Here is a 16,537-nt window from a genome sequence, read left to right as displayed (position 1 = left end):
GCTTCATGTGACTTCTGCTCACGACTAATTCTCTACAAATGTGTCTTCCTCCCACAGCTGTTTACACACACACACACACACACACACACCCATTCCCTTCTCCCCTAAGCTAGGCCCAAAGATCAAAAAGTGTCGCTGGTTGTGAACTCAGGGGAGATGAACTTGCAGAGAAAACATGGGCAGGCAGGGAGAAGGGTTCGATACCCTGGCCCCACATGATCTCAGAAAATGCAGGTCTGGAATCGGGCATTTGCCAAAGTAACATGTAACTTGGTCCTTGACTAGGCATTGTTAAAATTCCTTCCGATGTTTACAGATTCTGAAGGGCCTATATAACCAATGCCCATGAACTGCATTCTACAAAGAACCTCAGTCAGTGTAGGTGGAGTCAGAGACTAATGGCACAAACAGCTTGGGAGTTGGCAAACTGCCAAGAAGAGGCCTTCTGAGTACTTAGCAAAGTGAAATGCAGATTTACTTAAGCACATATAAAAAGTAGTGGCACAGGTAGGCAGAAAGTGGGTGCCGTGGAAGAGAATTTTGGTGCTGTACATACTAAAGCCCAATGCACTGGACACAAAAGTTGTAAACTGAGCCCTTTCTGCCATGCAAAATCAGGAGAAACTTGTGCTTGGAGGAGAAAAAAATCAACAGGTTATGAGAATCTCCATCACCCAGTAAATTTGGATATATAACCAACCACCTGACACTTTAATAAAAAGGTAACGGTACCCCTGACCATTAGGTCCAGTCGCGAACGACTCTGAGGTTGCAGCACTCATCTCGCTCTATAGGCCAAGGGAGCCGGCGTACAACTTCTGGGTCATGTGGCCAGCATTACTAAGCCGCTTCTGGCAAACCAGAGCAGCGCACAGAAACGCCGTTTACCTTCCCACCGGAGAGGTACCTATTTGTCTACTTGCACTTTGACGTGCTTTCAAACTGCTAGGTGGGCAGGAGCTGGGATCGAACAACGGGAACTCACCTCGTAGTGGGGCCTCGAACCCTCAACCTTCCAATCGGCAAGCCCTAGGCCCTGTGGTTTAGACCACAGCGCCACCTGCGTTAGCCGACACTTTATTAAGGATCACGGTAAGGGTAGGCTAAACTAGTCATCCTGAATAAGCACAACATCTTTATGAACAGTAAACAATGATATATTCTTTAAATTATATCAACGACCCTTTTCTACTTGGAATATGAGTTTAGTAGATATACAGTTTTGGATTTTAAACTCCTAAGGGTCACACCCCCTGACTTCCTTATGAGGACTGAATGGGGGGAGGGAATGGAAAAGAAAGGTTTTTTTCCAATAATAATAATAATAATAATAATTCCTCCTCCACCCACAGCAAGGATAAAAGAAGTGGGGGACTTCATATCTGTATTGGAGGTAGGGAATGTGAAAGAGCGGCATAGAGATTGGCTGCATGGCAGGAGGCAGGTGCCATGGAAAACACCAACCACCGGCTGACTTCACAGAACTGAGCTCATCTCAATAGCAATTATGGAGCCTTCATTAAGACACTTCTCACATAGTTCTAGGCTTTTGGGGGCTAGACGTTTACTCTGAAAATAAGAGCCAAGGAAACCATAAAGGCACCAGATGCTAGCTTCTATACTTGAAATCGCAAAACATATAATACATGCAGCCCTAAACCTGAAATTGGGAATCAAATCCGGCAGTCCTTACGACATTAGGAACCTCTAATGTTCGGCTCAAGATCCCTGGTTACTCCTCTTTTCAGCCATGAACTTAGCTAAGCTTTCCTAGATGATGTTGCCAGAAGCGACATGTCTATAAATGAGGGCCTCTGCTTGTTTTCTAACTGCTGTTTGTGATCAACTTGACAGTCTGTATCTGCTGGCACTCTGGGCTTTGTGCAAGGGCATTTTGCTCTAGTTTCTAACGTAGACTGTGCTGCGTTGCCTCTGAACACGACATACTCGTGCTGAAAGGAAGAAGAAAAGAAAATGCTGATGTCCAAATCAAAAAGCGCTTAAACATGCTCCATCTGCTGCATGGTCCCCCCAAGTGGAGGGCTATTCTTATACCCACTGCTGTGTCTGTGGTATCCACAATGGCAGACAGCTGCAGAGCTGCAGTTTCCCAGCTGATGCCAGAGGTAGTCAATTAATGAAAAGTCTCAATTAACAGCACCAGGAGGCAGGCCACCATTCTCCACATTTACACAAAGAGAGGAAACCAAGTTCAGGGAGGCTACAATCCCCGCTCCAGCTATAGATAAGAGATTAATGCATGACCCAGAATCTCCTGGAGTCAGATGCGGAAGAAGTGCTAACGTCAAATGGGAAAAAAACCAAAACCCATGTGCTACACCGCTATGAAAAGGAGCCACTTGTGCAAACAAACTCTGCTACTTGAACCCAAAAGGGAGGGGATAATACAAAAAGGTCAGTGTGTGGCCTCAAAACTATCCTGATTCCCAAGAAAGGCAGAAAACCCAGACCCTGAAATAATGGAGAACTGTTTGTCAATTAAAGGGTTAAGCAGCTGCAACCCACACCCCGGGGGTCCATATAACTTTTTGGGGGGGGGGGCGGAGGCGATATTGGTGCACAGATCCTGGGGATAAAAAAGCCCATTCAACATGGCATGGCATAGCCAGCTAAGAGGGAATAAAAATAGTCTTGTGTATGACTATGTGAAAACTCTCTCTCTCTCTCTCTCTCTCTCTCACCATAGAACTGGCACTGCAGCATGGATGGGGGATGGGAAGCCAGAAAGAGAAGCTGCAGTAATCATGGCGACTCCTGCAGGCTGAGCTCTGCTAGGTAAACCACAGTGAAGCACTGTGTAATAGCAACCGCTGGCCACAGCAACTGCAAAGAGAAAGAGCTAGAATTTCCCCGGCAGGCCAGGAAAGCTTTGCTCCTACTGGCCAGGAGAGAACACACACACACACACACACAAATGCACACACCTTTCTTGTCGAATTAAGAGGCAACAGGAGCTTCGGTGTTCTGCAGGTTAAGTGCAGTTGCACGAGGGCAAAGAAGTAAAGGCGGTTTAACACTCAACCGGAGCTGCCGTTAAGGCAATGGGATCTTTGGATATTCAACTGCTTCTGTTAGCAGGAATGTTCATGTACCAACAATCATTCTGAAATAACCTATTGGCGCCCGATTATTTGAAATGAGCTACTTAAGAGTGACTAGTGCAAAAACTTAGATTGCAGTGCAGTAAGGAATGGCCTGCAATCCATGCAGGAAAATGTACTGATACTCACGTGCGAACGTACTGACTAACGTCCTTAGACTTTAATAGTTTGCTAAAAAACAACTGTCGTTTTTTCTGACCAATTGTTGCTGTTGTTGTTGTTTCCATTTATATTCTGCCTTTTATCAAAAGATCTCAGGTCGGTGTACAACATTAAAAACATACAAGGTGTGCCATTTGTTTGGTTCACAGGAAATACATAATGACAACAATCAGCTAGTAAAGAAAACGTAAAGGGGGGCTCTCTGGCACGTCCAAACCCAGAGTTAAAAAGGTGGTGGGGGGAAGTCTCTTCCCTTCGCCTTAAACCTGATCTTCCATTGATCTTAATGTCCCCCAAAGGCTTCTTTTCCGCCCTCTTTAAGCCTAAGCGAATGGAATTTTGACATCAACTTTGGTCCAGGAGGCAGATCCTTTTAGGGATCTGGTCTATGGAGCCAAGAAGGTTCCCTGCTCCTTCTCTACATGATCCCACCTATTCACCTTGGCTAGGGAGAGCCATTCAAGATAAGCCTGCCTCCTTGATCCATCTGGGGGGAAGAGGGTAGAAGCTTCCACAGGCTTCAAGAAAACGGGTGGATAAATAGTACAAAAATATAAATTCTACACTTTTCCAACCCATACCAAGCTTGAAGTTAATGATAATTAACCTAAAGAAGGACTCTGATTAATAAATACAGTCGTACGCTGGCTCCCAAACGCCTTGGTACGCAGACATTTTGGCTCCCGAATGCCACAAACCCGGAAGTGAGTGTTCCGGTTTGCAAATGTTCTTTGGAACCCAAACATCTGACGGGACTTCCGATGGGCTGCAGGAGCTTCCTGCAGCCCATCAGAAGCTGCGCTTTGTTTTCCAAACGTTTTGGAAGTCAAACGGACTTCCAGAACGGATTCCGTTTGACTTCCATATAATCATATTACCTTTCTTCAAAAAGCAACAACATATGCCCACCTCCCTTGTCTGACTTGTCTTTCAGTTTCTGTAAGTTTCTTGAGGGCAGGCACCTGTCTCTTTTTTCCAAAAGATGTTCTGCGTTGATGGAATGGTACATACAATAGGCTTTGGGGACAATCCTATGGCAAGATCTGCTGGAATGAGCAGATTGGGGTGCAGAGGATCCCAATCAACATCAAGTACTTGACCCTGGCTCGGCCAAAGATACATTGGCTTAATTTGCTAATCAGGACTCATCCACCTAGTTTGAAGCTGGCAAAGCCAAGGCCAGTGTAAGACCCTAAAGGGGGGCATTCCAGGGGTGTGGCAGGCGCAGGACCAGAGAGTGGTGACTTAGGCTGCATCTCAAGCCTGCCCAGCTCAGCCATGTGACTTGGCAACCCAAAGTAGAAGACTATTTTAAAGGCTCACTTGCTTTCCTTCTGCTGGGCTTGTGCCCTGCTATGGAACAGAGTTTTGGTCTGCTGTACTTTACTTTGCCTTAACTTACCCTAGCTTGCTTTTCACCAGTTGCTCGTGCATAGGATTGCTCCCCTAACCATTATTTCTCAAGGAAGAAAATATGACAATCCTAAAAAGAGGTTTACATGACACACATCACCTTTATGCTATGTTAAGCTGCACCATTGTGGTGTTATGCTGGTCACAAAAAATGCAGTATGCACATTTTCTCAATGGTAAGAAAATCAATGAAGAGAATAAAATTATAGACATGATATTTCTTTTAATTTCTTGAGGTGGGGGAGTATTTTTTGTGTGACTAATGTAACACTCAAGTAAAGTAAGTTTTACTCTCCAAAGTTCAGCTGATTGTGCTCCTAACATAAAAAAAATCTTGTCATATTCACCACAGGAGAGAGCAAACTGTCAATACAATAAAAGGTCATTAACCTATTCTCTATTTCATTGGAGAGATATTTAACTGAACTTTAGAGGGAGGGAACAGAGAAATTCAGAGTCATCTTGCATGTCGTGCTTCTGGTTGTTTTGCTCATGTGTAAAACGCCATTTTGAAAAAAAACTGTCAGATAATGAAACTTTGGGAAATTATCTTTAAAATGTTATTGAACAAGTTAACTGTATATGAAAATGAAAAATGAGTCTATAGGTTGACATTTTCATAAAATTACCCACCCAGCTATGAACAATTACTTTCTTCCAGAAGGAAGTCTTTGTACGGTAGGCCACTGCCTGCCTGTTCTTCTAGATAAAGAATAGCATGTGTTTCATATATCATCCCTCTGTGTTGTCACAGGTTTGCCGTGGTTTAAGTATGAATATACTTATATTTAAACTAGGGGCTAGGCTTCTGAGCTCTATTTCTACTTCTTCTTGAATAAAAACTAGCTAGAATAAAGGAGACAAACATCAAAGAAGTCCATGTTCCCAAATCCCTGATATCTGAAAAGTGTGTGATGGGACCATCCATAAAATATTTCCAAAATATGTTTGTCGTCAGCCCAGTCAATAACAATGTACACTATTCAGTGCCTTCATGTTTAGAACTTGTCAGTTGAACATATCAAAAATAAGAAAGCACATCATCAGATACAGGCCAGTGCTATGATAATAGTATTTATTCTGCATTTGCTAAGAGCCCAATCACTGCAAGATTTATAACAGCTTAGGGTACAGGAAGCCATGCACAGCTTCTCTCTATTTTTTTATTGTGATTTGGAATGCTGTGAATATTTGCAATTTTGGGGTGAACAACAAAACTGCACATCCACTTTCCCCAAATGGGAGCAGGTTTACAAATATGACCAGATCAGTAAAAAAAAGAAAGAAAAATAAAAGAGGCAGCTTCATCGTGCAAGCTGTTGTGCATTTATGCCAATCGCACCTGCAGCGCCAACAATGATAAAGATCTGCATTAAATTATGGTGCTGTGTCTTTGAATGGGCAACATGAAAAGCATATGTGATGCACATTAATGATTGAAATCTACTTTGTGAAAAAGGCATAGCCACTTTGGTGGACAAGTGTCACAATCGTGTGATGCCAAGAGACACGGAAGCAGAAAAGGCTGTGGAAATAAAAGGAACAGGTTTTGCACACCCTTATTAATTTTCATCTCCATATTAAAAGTGAGTAATTTACACTGTAGACAAATGAATGCGTTGAGAGGAGGGGGAGGGATCTGGTTTCAAAATTTCACACTCCTCAGTTTTTCCTCAAGGACTCATTGATCGCCGAACCTCAGCACATATCAAATAATTCAAGTTGAACAAATTCATTAACTTGTAAACACTACTTAACTAGCTGCAAGTCCATGACAGAAGCCTACATCATTGTTAAAATCAGCATCTAGGGGCAAGGACTGCGTTTTGTGTGTTAATACTTGCCATCTGCTCATGTTGCATTTTCACCACAGGGAAAAAAAATGGAATGGCAGGAGAGTGCTTCTAGCTTATGCGGAGCTACTGTTTGTATAGATGCACAAAGTTGAACGAAGCAAAGCAGACAAACCCCACACCACAGGGGGGAAAAAACCAGAACCTGAGCAAAGTTGAGTGGCTTTTCAAGGTATTGCTTGCGCCTTACAGCCACCAAACTGGGAAATCCTTTGGAGGGAGAGAGAAAGGGGGGGAAAGTTCCTGTGCATATTTGATACTCCAGACAGCAAGAAATTTGCCTCAGGGAAAAGCTCTGTGGAGAGAGTTGGGGGAGGTGCGGTGCGCTGAGAGCCGAGCGAAAATGCCTTGTGTTGGGAGGTAGGCGAGAGATCAGCCAAACGTTATGACTCCTATAGGCCACAGTGAAGAACAGCACCTTTGCTGCAACCACCATTACATCACAGCCGGAGAGCTGCTAGCAGCCTACAGAAAATGGCCATAATCCTACCCAGCCAAAAGCAGACGCAGCAGCACACACCCCACTTCTCGGCATGCGGCTGGAGACTTACATAAGTGCTTCCGCTCACCGGAAATAATTATTGCCTTGAAAGCAGTTGCCCTTTGAAAACGTCCATCGAAGGCCTAGGTTTTATTCGTTTTTAAGCAGAAGACTGGCCTGTTGCTATTGACAGTGTGAGCCTTGGTTTAGCCAGACCTTAACGTGTTATACTCTTCCTGCTCCCCTTGCAGAATGCTGGTTTTAAGACTGCACAAGGTATTCCATGCAGCACGAGTCAGCTGATCTTATATAAAGTCCTTCAACAGGGAAACATGAAAAGGACCTTTGGAGAAGAACACAAAACTAACATGCAGCTTTATCAACAAATTGGTTTCCTTGGGGCTTTTTGCTACCAAACAGGTCCATAAGAATGTGTTGCTGTTTTTAAGAGTTTGGGTAATAGCAGATTTTGATTATGAATTGAGGAACATGCTGCCATTTTGTAGGTGTTCAAAAGGACTGCAGAAATATTTACATTCTGGGGTGTTAAAACCAAAGCAAGTACATCTCTGGTAGGTATGTTGAGTTTGAGAACGTTCTCATGTCCCATCTAGTTTTTTTAATTCCTCACTTGCATCTCTTCTGTACACTGCAATCTCATTTCTCCATTCAGCAAAGTATCCTTGTTTATCATTATGAAAGGCAAGGGTGCTAGAGGAGGAGTCTTGAAGGAAAAAAACAGATTGAAAACGAACCCTTCTTTGCAGGAAGATGATAAGTTTCATAACCTCTGTTCATAAATTTCACATGGTATTGACGATTAAAATACTTTAAACAACTGATAGAATAAAAATTCTTTGGAAACTTTCTGAATGGAAAACTTGGCCATGATTTTATTCAATACATAGCCATTCATTCACCACTAGCCAGACTAAAGTATAACATTTTCATTAAAAAAAAACCATGGGACACAGAAATACCAACTTCGCCCTCACCAAAAGTAGTGTTCTGATTCACAATATATAAAACTTGATTAAAACCCCCAGCAAAATTAAATTCACAATTCTTCACCAGCAACAGGCAACAAATATTGTTATGTGAGATTTTAAAGAAATAGCCTCCCAAAATGAGTTTCTCATATCAATATGTTCCTCAAAGATAAAAGCCATGCCACCTTTTTTCTGATTTTAAATGGAAGCCATTGGCTTAAAGATCAGCTAATTTAAGGAAGCCCAAAGAAAGAAAGTCTCCTGTCTCCTCTTCCCCTCTGCAACTACTCACGACCCCCAAAATACCTATTCGTAGGGTCAGGGGCTGGTGGGATGGAGCATGGGAACCTTTCCTGTCAACTTCCTGAAGTTAAGTTATCCTGGGATCCAAGCTAATAAGTAATTCTCACCTCAAATGAGCCCCCCCATCCTTTAAGGAAAGTTAATAGCTCAGTGCTAAAGCACAGAAGGTACTTGGTTCAAGGGCTGAGAAAGAACTCTCTCTAAAATTGTGGTGATGTGCTGTCAGCCAGTATAAATGACACAGTGGTACCTTGGAAATCGAACAGAATCCGTTCTGGAAATCCGTTCAACTTCCAAAACATTTTTGGAAACCAAGGTGTGGCTTCCAATTGGCTGCAGGAAGCTCTGAAGTCAATCAGAAGCCATGGAAGCCACGTCGGACGTTCAGGTTCCAAAGAGCGTTCACAAACCGGAAAACTCACTTCCAGGTTTGTGGCACTAGGGATCCAAGGTACGACTGTACTGAGCTTAGATCTCTCAATGTAAGGCAATTTTCACACTTGTATTTCTACATGGTCATACACGGACAGCCTCCTCTGAAAGCGATAATCCTGCTGCATCTCTGTATTGAGAGTGATTGCATACTCCAATTACAATGCTGTGATAGGACAAAAATGTACCTTTCCACCCCTGTGATGAATGTTCTGAGGCCAAAGCATAGGTGCAACATGCACTCTACTCCAAGGTTGATATTTTGGGCTCACCAGAGCCTTTGTTTAATTTAGTCTCATGGTGCACTACGTAGCAGTTCTCTAGTGGTAGCAAACCGTTTTGGAACAACAGCTATAAATTGCTAATCAGAACTTTATTTCATCCCAAGTCTCATCAACAACGGCATGACTTTCAGAATAGGGTTGCTATTCTCGGCTTGAGAGAGAGAGGGAGGGGAAAGAGGATTAGAGTAAAATAGTGATAGTAAGCAAAATGAATGAAGGGAAAGAAATCAGTCAAAGTGTAGCTGTCCAAGAATGTTATTTCTGTGCTCTTACTACCACATTAAGATTTTTAGAAGCAGAACAGGGCGATCTGAATCAGCATGCCCTCTTTCATATTTACCTTCCTGCTTCTTTGTTAAAATCCTGAAAATCTGAAGGGGGAAGCAGAGAAGAGGAAACCGATTTAGTAGTTTTTCCATTACTTCAGTCACCCTTACTAGTAACGGATTCCAGATGTTTATAATCCTAAACAGGGACAACTGATACATCGGAGAAGTGGGGGGGGGGGGTTGCAGCAAGCCCCACCCAGACTGCCAACAAGTCGCACAACATGAAATACATAATAAAACAAAAAAAGGAATAACCCCCCCCTCCCACAAACACATTTAAAAAGCCAAAGAATATTAATCAGCCAAGGGCCTGGTTGCAGAGAAACAGTTTCACCTGATACCTAAAGATATGTAATGAAGGCACCAGGCAAGCATCTCTGCAGAAAGCATCTCACAAATGGGGAGCCACTGCAGAAAAGGCCCATTCTCGTGTTGCCACCCTCTGAACGTCTCGTGGAGGAGACACACAAAGAAAGGCTCAGATGATATACATGCTTTCAAAACTTGTTCTAAACTTTGAAAAATGAAGTGAAGTGCCTAACATTTCAAAAAAAGCATCAGAGTTCTATTTCCAGCAAGGCGGCGGCGACTGCATTGGAGAAGTGTTGCTAAAATACCTTTCTACCCTGTTTCTCATATTTTAAGACATACCCATAAAATAAGCCATAGCAGGATTTTTAAGCATTCAAGGAATATAAGCCATACCCCGAAAATAAGACATAGTGATAGGCGTAGCAGCAATGCCAGCCGCGGCAGGAGGAGGAGGAAAAAAATAAGATATCCCTTGAAAATAAGCCATAGTGTGTTTTTTTGAGGAAAAAATAAATATAAGACGTGTCTTATAATATGAGAAACACGGTAAAAAGTGGTAGGTGTCCAAAAAAACATGACTAATCTGACCTAACCTAAAGTGGCAACACCACTCAGGAAATGGCATAGGAGGGGTCTAACCAGAGGCATGCATGAAGTTGAGTTGGGGGAGGGCGAGACAGGAAGGCAGCAATCAACTCCCCAAACCAGACTGTGAGAGGCAGGGCTAAAGTGAAATCCTAGCTAGAAGCAGAGCTGTACAATCCATGCAGATGTGCTCCAATACACTCTGGGAAGGAATTTTAGTATTTACTACACTGCACCACAAACTCAAAAGCTGTGCTACTGCCCTTTCCGAATGAATCACTTAAATGATTTTCAGGAGATGTATCACTTTAAGATGTGTCTGGGGTGGAGGTTTCTGGAGTTCTGGTCGTACATATTAGCTTTCATTATGGGTGCAAGTTTCCAGCCAAAATTGGAAAATGCAAAGTAATGGACACCTAAGGGGTGTCATTATGGCTCAAAGCTATGGCTCATTTAGCCACAAATTGCAATTCCAACAACCTACCAGACCAGCCTATAAACTCCTAGCAGTAATTCTTTATTGTTATTAACACAACTCTTTGAGCACTCGTGTGATTCACAGGTCTCTCCTATGATTCACTCTCGCATTTTTGCTAGTTCTGCTGGGTGGGTCATGAAACTTGATCTATAATGCAGGACAGCAGCCTCTACTACTGCTGTACCCTAGCAACCAGTAACTTATAAGCATACTGCCTCTGAACCTGTAGGTAGTATATAAGCATTATGAGGTGTCCTCCCCTTTCAAAGCCATCAAAATTAGTGGTCACCACTGTAACTTGCACAGTGAATGCCATGGTTTATTTATGTGCCGTTTGAAAAAACTACATTTTTCTTTTCTTGCTTCAGTGGATGGCCCCAAGTTCCAGAAGAAATGATGGGGGGGAGGGGAGAGTCCACCTTTCCCCAAACATAATTTGAAATCCCTCTTGAATTGACAGAAACCTCCCCCCGCCCTTAAAACGAACCAAAATAGTGGCGGTGGGACTGACTTGAGATCCGCATATAATTTGAAACTGAGAAAGGAAAACAGAATTAGAGATCTAGCCTCAGAGCATATTAATGTTGACTAGCAGACAAATGGGATGAGGGAGGGTGGCAAGCTAAGTAGCAAGGAATATCTTTAATGATAATGTAAACATTGTTTCCTCTGTGCTGATTTATTTCATCAAGGGCAATCAGTTCCAGAACATGACAATCCTTGCTACTGTTGTTCTAGTTAAAAGTACAGTAGTAGAACATTAGCTTCTCCTGTATCGGCAACGAATCCATTCACGTGAAAGGAACATGCAACCAAATGCCAGACATTTAACTACAGCTCCGTCCCTTATGTGCATTCCACTCGGACAACCACGTTTATGTGGGACGCTGCGAAATAAATAAATAAATTGCCCTTCCCTTACTCGGGACTGCTGGTTGAGCAAGGGAAGGTGGATTGATCAGTCGGATTGATCAGTGGCGCACCTTCTCCCTGCCTCTGTACCGATCCTGGCCAGCCACTGCACACACTGGCTCCCCTCAGGCAGGCGGGCAGGCTGTGCAGTAGCCCTGAGCAATTTCCAGGGTGAGTCTCTTTCTCTCCCCCCCATCCCCCTTCCCGCATGGCCTCCCTATTAAGTGGGGTGCTCCCCAATTTATGTGATTTCACTTATGTGTGCAGAGGAACAGATTGTAACCCCCGTAAGGGGAACGCCTGTAATTAGCAATGGCAACCCCTTGCAGAGACAACCAGGCCCAGATCAAGAATGTATGGTAATTCCCTTCCTTTGTAAATATGCCTGTGCATGGCTGGAACATATGCAGACACTTAGTCAATAGTGGTGCAAAAAAACACTGTCATGCTGCAGTCCCAGCAGAAGGAGCAGTTACAAAGGGAGACAGGAAAGGGCAGGAGACTCCCAACCACTTTCCTCTGGAACGAGTTATGCTTCCCTGTTGTAGCTCATAGATATCGATGCAGCACAGGACAAGCCTGACAATGCAATTCATAAGGCACTCCCCCAGGCTGAAACATGAATGCAGCGTTGTGCTCTAACAAATCTGCTGGGAGGCACAATAAATGCTAAGATAATCAAATGCGGAGCTAGAAATAAAGTTACAATATTCACATAAAATACACTGTTGTATTATACTGACCTGATATCAAATACATATGATGGAGTACTGTCAATAGCTGCAATGCTCTTGACACCATTTATTTTTTAAAAAAATTAACTTTGAACCGATTACTTAGGAAACAAATGTACATTCCTGTAAAAATAAAATAAATAAAATATAATAATAATAATAATAATAATAATAATAATAATAATAATAATTTATACCCCGCCCACCTGGCTGGGTTTCCCCAGCCACTCTGGGCGGCTTCCAGCAGAATATTAAAATACAATGATTCATCCAATCTTAAAAGCTTCCCTAAACAGGGCTGCCTTCAAATGTCTTCTAAAAGTCTGACAGTTGTTTATTTCTTTGACGTCTGCTAGGAGGGCATTCTACAGGGCAGATGCCACTACGGTGGTACCTCTGGTTAAGAACTTAATTTGTTCCGGAGGTCCGTTCTTAACCTGAAACTGTTCTTAACCTGAGGTACCACTTTAGCTAATGGGGCCTCCCACTGTCGCTGCACCGCCAGCGCGCGATTTCTGTTCTCATCTTGGGGCAAAGTTCTTAACCTGAGGTACTACTTCCAGGTTAGCGGAGTCTGTAACCCGAAGTGTTTGTAACCTGAGGTACCACTGTACTGAGAAGGCCCTCTGCCTGGTTCCCTGTAACTTCGCTTCTTGCAGTGAGGGAACCACAAGAAGGCCCTCAGCATTGGACCTCAGTGTCCGGGCAGAACGATGGGGTTAGAGATGCTCCTTCAGGTATACTGGGCCAAGGCCATTTAGGGCTTTAAAGGCCAGCACCAACATTTTGAATTGTACCTGGAAACGTACTGGGAGCCAATTTACAGTAAGTCTTTCACGGCCAGTGTTATGTGGTCTCAGCGGCCACTCCCAGTCACCAGTCTAGCTGCCACATTCTGGATTAGTTGTAGTTTCTGAGCCACTTTCAAAGATAGCCCCACATAGAGCTCATTGCAGTAGTCCAAGCGAGAGATAACCAGCGCATGCACCACTCTGGCAAGACTGTCCATGGGCAGGTAGGGTCTCAGCCTGCGTACCAGATGGAGCTGGTAGGCAGCTGTCCCGGACACAGAATTGACCTGCACCTCCATGGACAGCTGTGAGTCCAAAATAAAGAAAGCAAATGCATTGTTTGATACCATATTGCAGAGATTCAGCACCAAAGAAACTGGACTGTCTTGATGTACAGTGCATCCCCACATAACAGTATCCATCCACAGAAAAATTATGAGGATTGGAACATTAGGTCACAAAGTCCACCTCATTTCTTTTCCTTCCTTTCAGGGATCTGAAGATCTAAATTACCCTACACTGGGGAAGAAGGACAGGCCAATGTTGTACCAATGTAGCACAAAACTGACATGGAGAAGTTCTCACATTTGACACTGATGAGTTATTCCAAAGAAAAATGTGATCCAATCCAAGACTGGGTTGAGTTTTTTTTGCTCTCCACAATAGATCAAATAGGCCAATGGAAAAGAAAAGTAGCAATATATTATGGTGGTTTATAGCATAGTGGCAGCTAGGGATGGGTGAATCTACCATTTTCGGTTTCTCAATTTTTCAATCTTAAATTCAATTCTCCATATTTCCGCATCACCCTGCATTTTTAATAATAGTTCTCATAAAAATTCATCAACATGTTAGTGCAAATTTCTCCTGATATATACATTTGCTTGCAATTTTGCCTAATATATGCATTTGTGCAAAGCAATTTCCCCTAAAATAATGCATTTTTTGTGTTATTTTCAGTAATATGGAAATTCGTAGATGCATTTTTGTACTCATTACTTGGTAAGAGAAGTTTCGGAGAAGCTGCAAAATTAGGAGAAGTGCAAATTTCAAAGAATTGCTGTGTTTTGGTAAATGCAAATTAGGTAAATTAATCTTAAATGCAAACTGAATCCAGTTTCTCCCCCATCCCTAGAGGCAGCTCGGCTGAATTGCACCAAAATAGGATCTTTGAAATCTGATCGTAACATTCCTTTCTAGTGATTTCATTATGGTTCAGTCTTTGGCAGCTGAAAACATGCATTTTTATCATCTGGAGATGGGCAGCCAGTGGTCTCATAGCATCTTGGTTTCAGAACTGTCTAGAAGCTGTAGTTTTAATCAGTTCTCTCTAGTTCTCCCGAGTAAAAATGATGTTGTGATCTCAAAAGCAAGATAACTATCTGTGGGTTTTTTTTAAAGTGTTTAGTTATGCAGGATAATGCATTTGCCAAAAAGACAAAGCATTGTCCATGCATTGCACATCAGATGGCTAAACAGCATATCAGATGGCTGAATCTGTATTGAAGTTTTTGAGCATTTAAAAAATGTGAATGCTGGAGCAAGACATGCACACTTCTCTGCACCACCCCCTTCAGCCAATACAACTGGATTCTCTCTCCAATGTTTAGTGAAGGCAGGGCAACTTCCGGTCCAGAGTTCCTGGAGAATGCTAAAAGGGGGGTGGGGAGCAGAGACAACAGTATACAATGCTGATGTGCTGCTCTTCATAAACAGAGAAAGAATGCTAGAAAAGTATTGCAGTTGTGCATATTGTCTCAAGGCTCTTTAAGGCCAGAATACAGCACACATAGACAGCTGCAACTAGCTGCTATTCCACAACACATGGAAGCAAACAACACAAAGGCAAAAAGCCTCACTCCAGAAAACTACAAAAAGGCTTCAAGAAGAAATGAAACGATGTAAAGCACCGAGCACACGTCTGTTCTAATACATACCGGTACGAAAAAAAAGTCTACATTCTATTTTCTGATCTAGGTAAAGGTAAAGGGACCCCTGACCATTAGGTCCAGTCGTGACCGACTCTGGGGTTGCGCGCTCATCTCGCATTATTGGCCGAGGGAGCCGGTGTACAGCTTCCAGGTCATGTGGCCAGCATGACAAAGCCGCTTCTGGCAAACCAGAGCAGCACATGGAAACGCCGTTTACCTTCCCGCTGTAGCGGTTCCTATTTATCTACTTGCACTTTGACGTGCTTTCGAACTGCTAGGTTGGCAGGAGCTGGGACCAAGCAACGGGAGCTCACCCCGTCACAGGGATTCGAACTGCCGACCTTCTGATCAGCAAGCCCTAGGCTCAGTGGTTTAACCACAGCGCCACCAGATGATCCCAAAGCTGCAGACTTGCACCAATGGGTAACAACTACTCCATCAATTTCTGGCTTATTTAAGCTCTACTCTCAATGGAGTTTAACTTACACATTTAAAAGCACTGGTTAAAGAACTAAACCTTGTGGAACACCATGCACCAAGTTCATTGGGTTGAACCTGTGTCTCCAAATATCCAGTTTAATTGGAGAATAAAACTACCGGTACCAGAAACCAACCCCCAACACCCAGACCAGAAAGGACAACTCGCCCTTTAGAATAGCATGGTCCTCTGTAGAAAAGCTGCTGAGAGGTCCAGTAAGATCAGCAGAAAAGTATTCCTCCTATATCCTATATCCAGGAGCAGATAATTCACCAGGGCAACCTATGTATTCTCTGCCCCAAAATGAGGTCTGATACCAGACTAAATAGTGCATCTTTCCTCAATTATTTCCAAACACATCCGAAGTCGCTCTACTACCAACTGCTCAAACAAATTCTTTAAAGACAGGACACAGGCCTATAACTGGCTAGATCGTATTTCTTAAGGAACTGGTTTGCTTTTTTAAAGGAAGGCCAAGTCACTACTACTTTTACAAGAGAGATAGTCTTGCCCTCCTTCAAAGGGGCATCTAGAATACAAGACGATGATAATTTGAGAGTCCTGGCTGCCCAACTACTCAGTAAGTTGGAGTGGGAACTCAAGATGTTGCTGGATTCCAATGCCTATCAGCCTCAGCCAGCAAGGTCAGGGTGATGGATGTTACAGTTCAACAACATCGGTTCAGTTCAACAACATCAGTTCAACAACATCGGGAGAGCCACAGATTCCCTCTTCCTGCTGAGCAAGTAACTGTTGTCTTCCATTTTCTGATTATTTCCTTTCAGTGAAACCAGATCCTATGAAACACCAAGTGAGTGAAAAATCTGAATATTTACAGGAGAGGATGCTACCTCTCTGTAGTTCCCAGCCATGCACCTCCAGTTGCCACCTCTCCAGAGTAGTTTAACTGAGAAGAGGAAGAGAAGGAAACTTAGGTCTCCCATATGC

At 43.1% G+C, this 16,537-nt stretch overlaps 1 protein-coding gene across 4 annotated transcripts in view; it reads right to left on the bottom strand.

The window, feature by feature from the left end:
- Positions 1-16,537, bottom strand: part of BCAS4 (breast carcinoma amplified sequence 4) — a 48,164-nt gene that overhangs the window by 9,476 nt on the left and 22,151 nt on the right. Inside the window, exon 5 of one of the 4 annotated variants that reach the window (XM_035121287.2) lies at positions 9,380-9,410. The exons of 2 other annotated variants lie outside the window; for them this stretch is intronic. In XM_035121287.2, coding sequence (XP_034977178.1) covers positions 9,380-9,410 — 31 coding nt within the window. One more of the 4 variants, XM_060277307.1, reaches the window with a different exon arrangement.

This window comes from Zootoca vivipara, chromosome 7 (assembly GCF_963506605.1).
Source record: "Zootoca vivipara chromosome 7, rZooViv1.1, whole genome shotgun sequence".
In the NCBI taxonomy this organism is placed as follows: domain Eukaryota; kingdom Metazoa; phylum Chordata; class Lepidosauria; order Squamata; family Lacertidae; genus Zootoca; species Zootoca vivipara.
The sequence above is the reverse complement of the archived record's forward strand: the minus strand, read 5'-3'. Positions and strand labels throughout refer to the sequence as shown.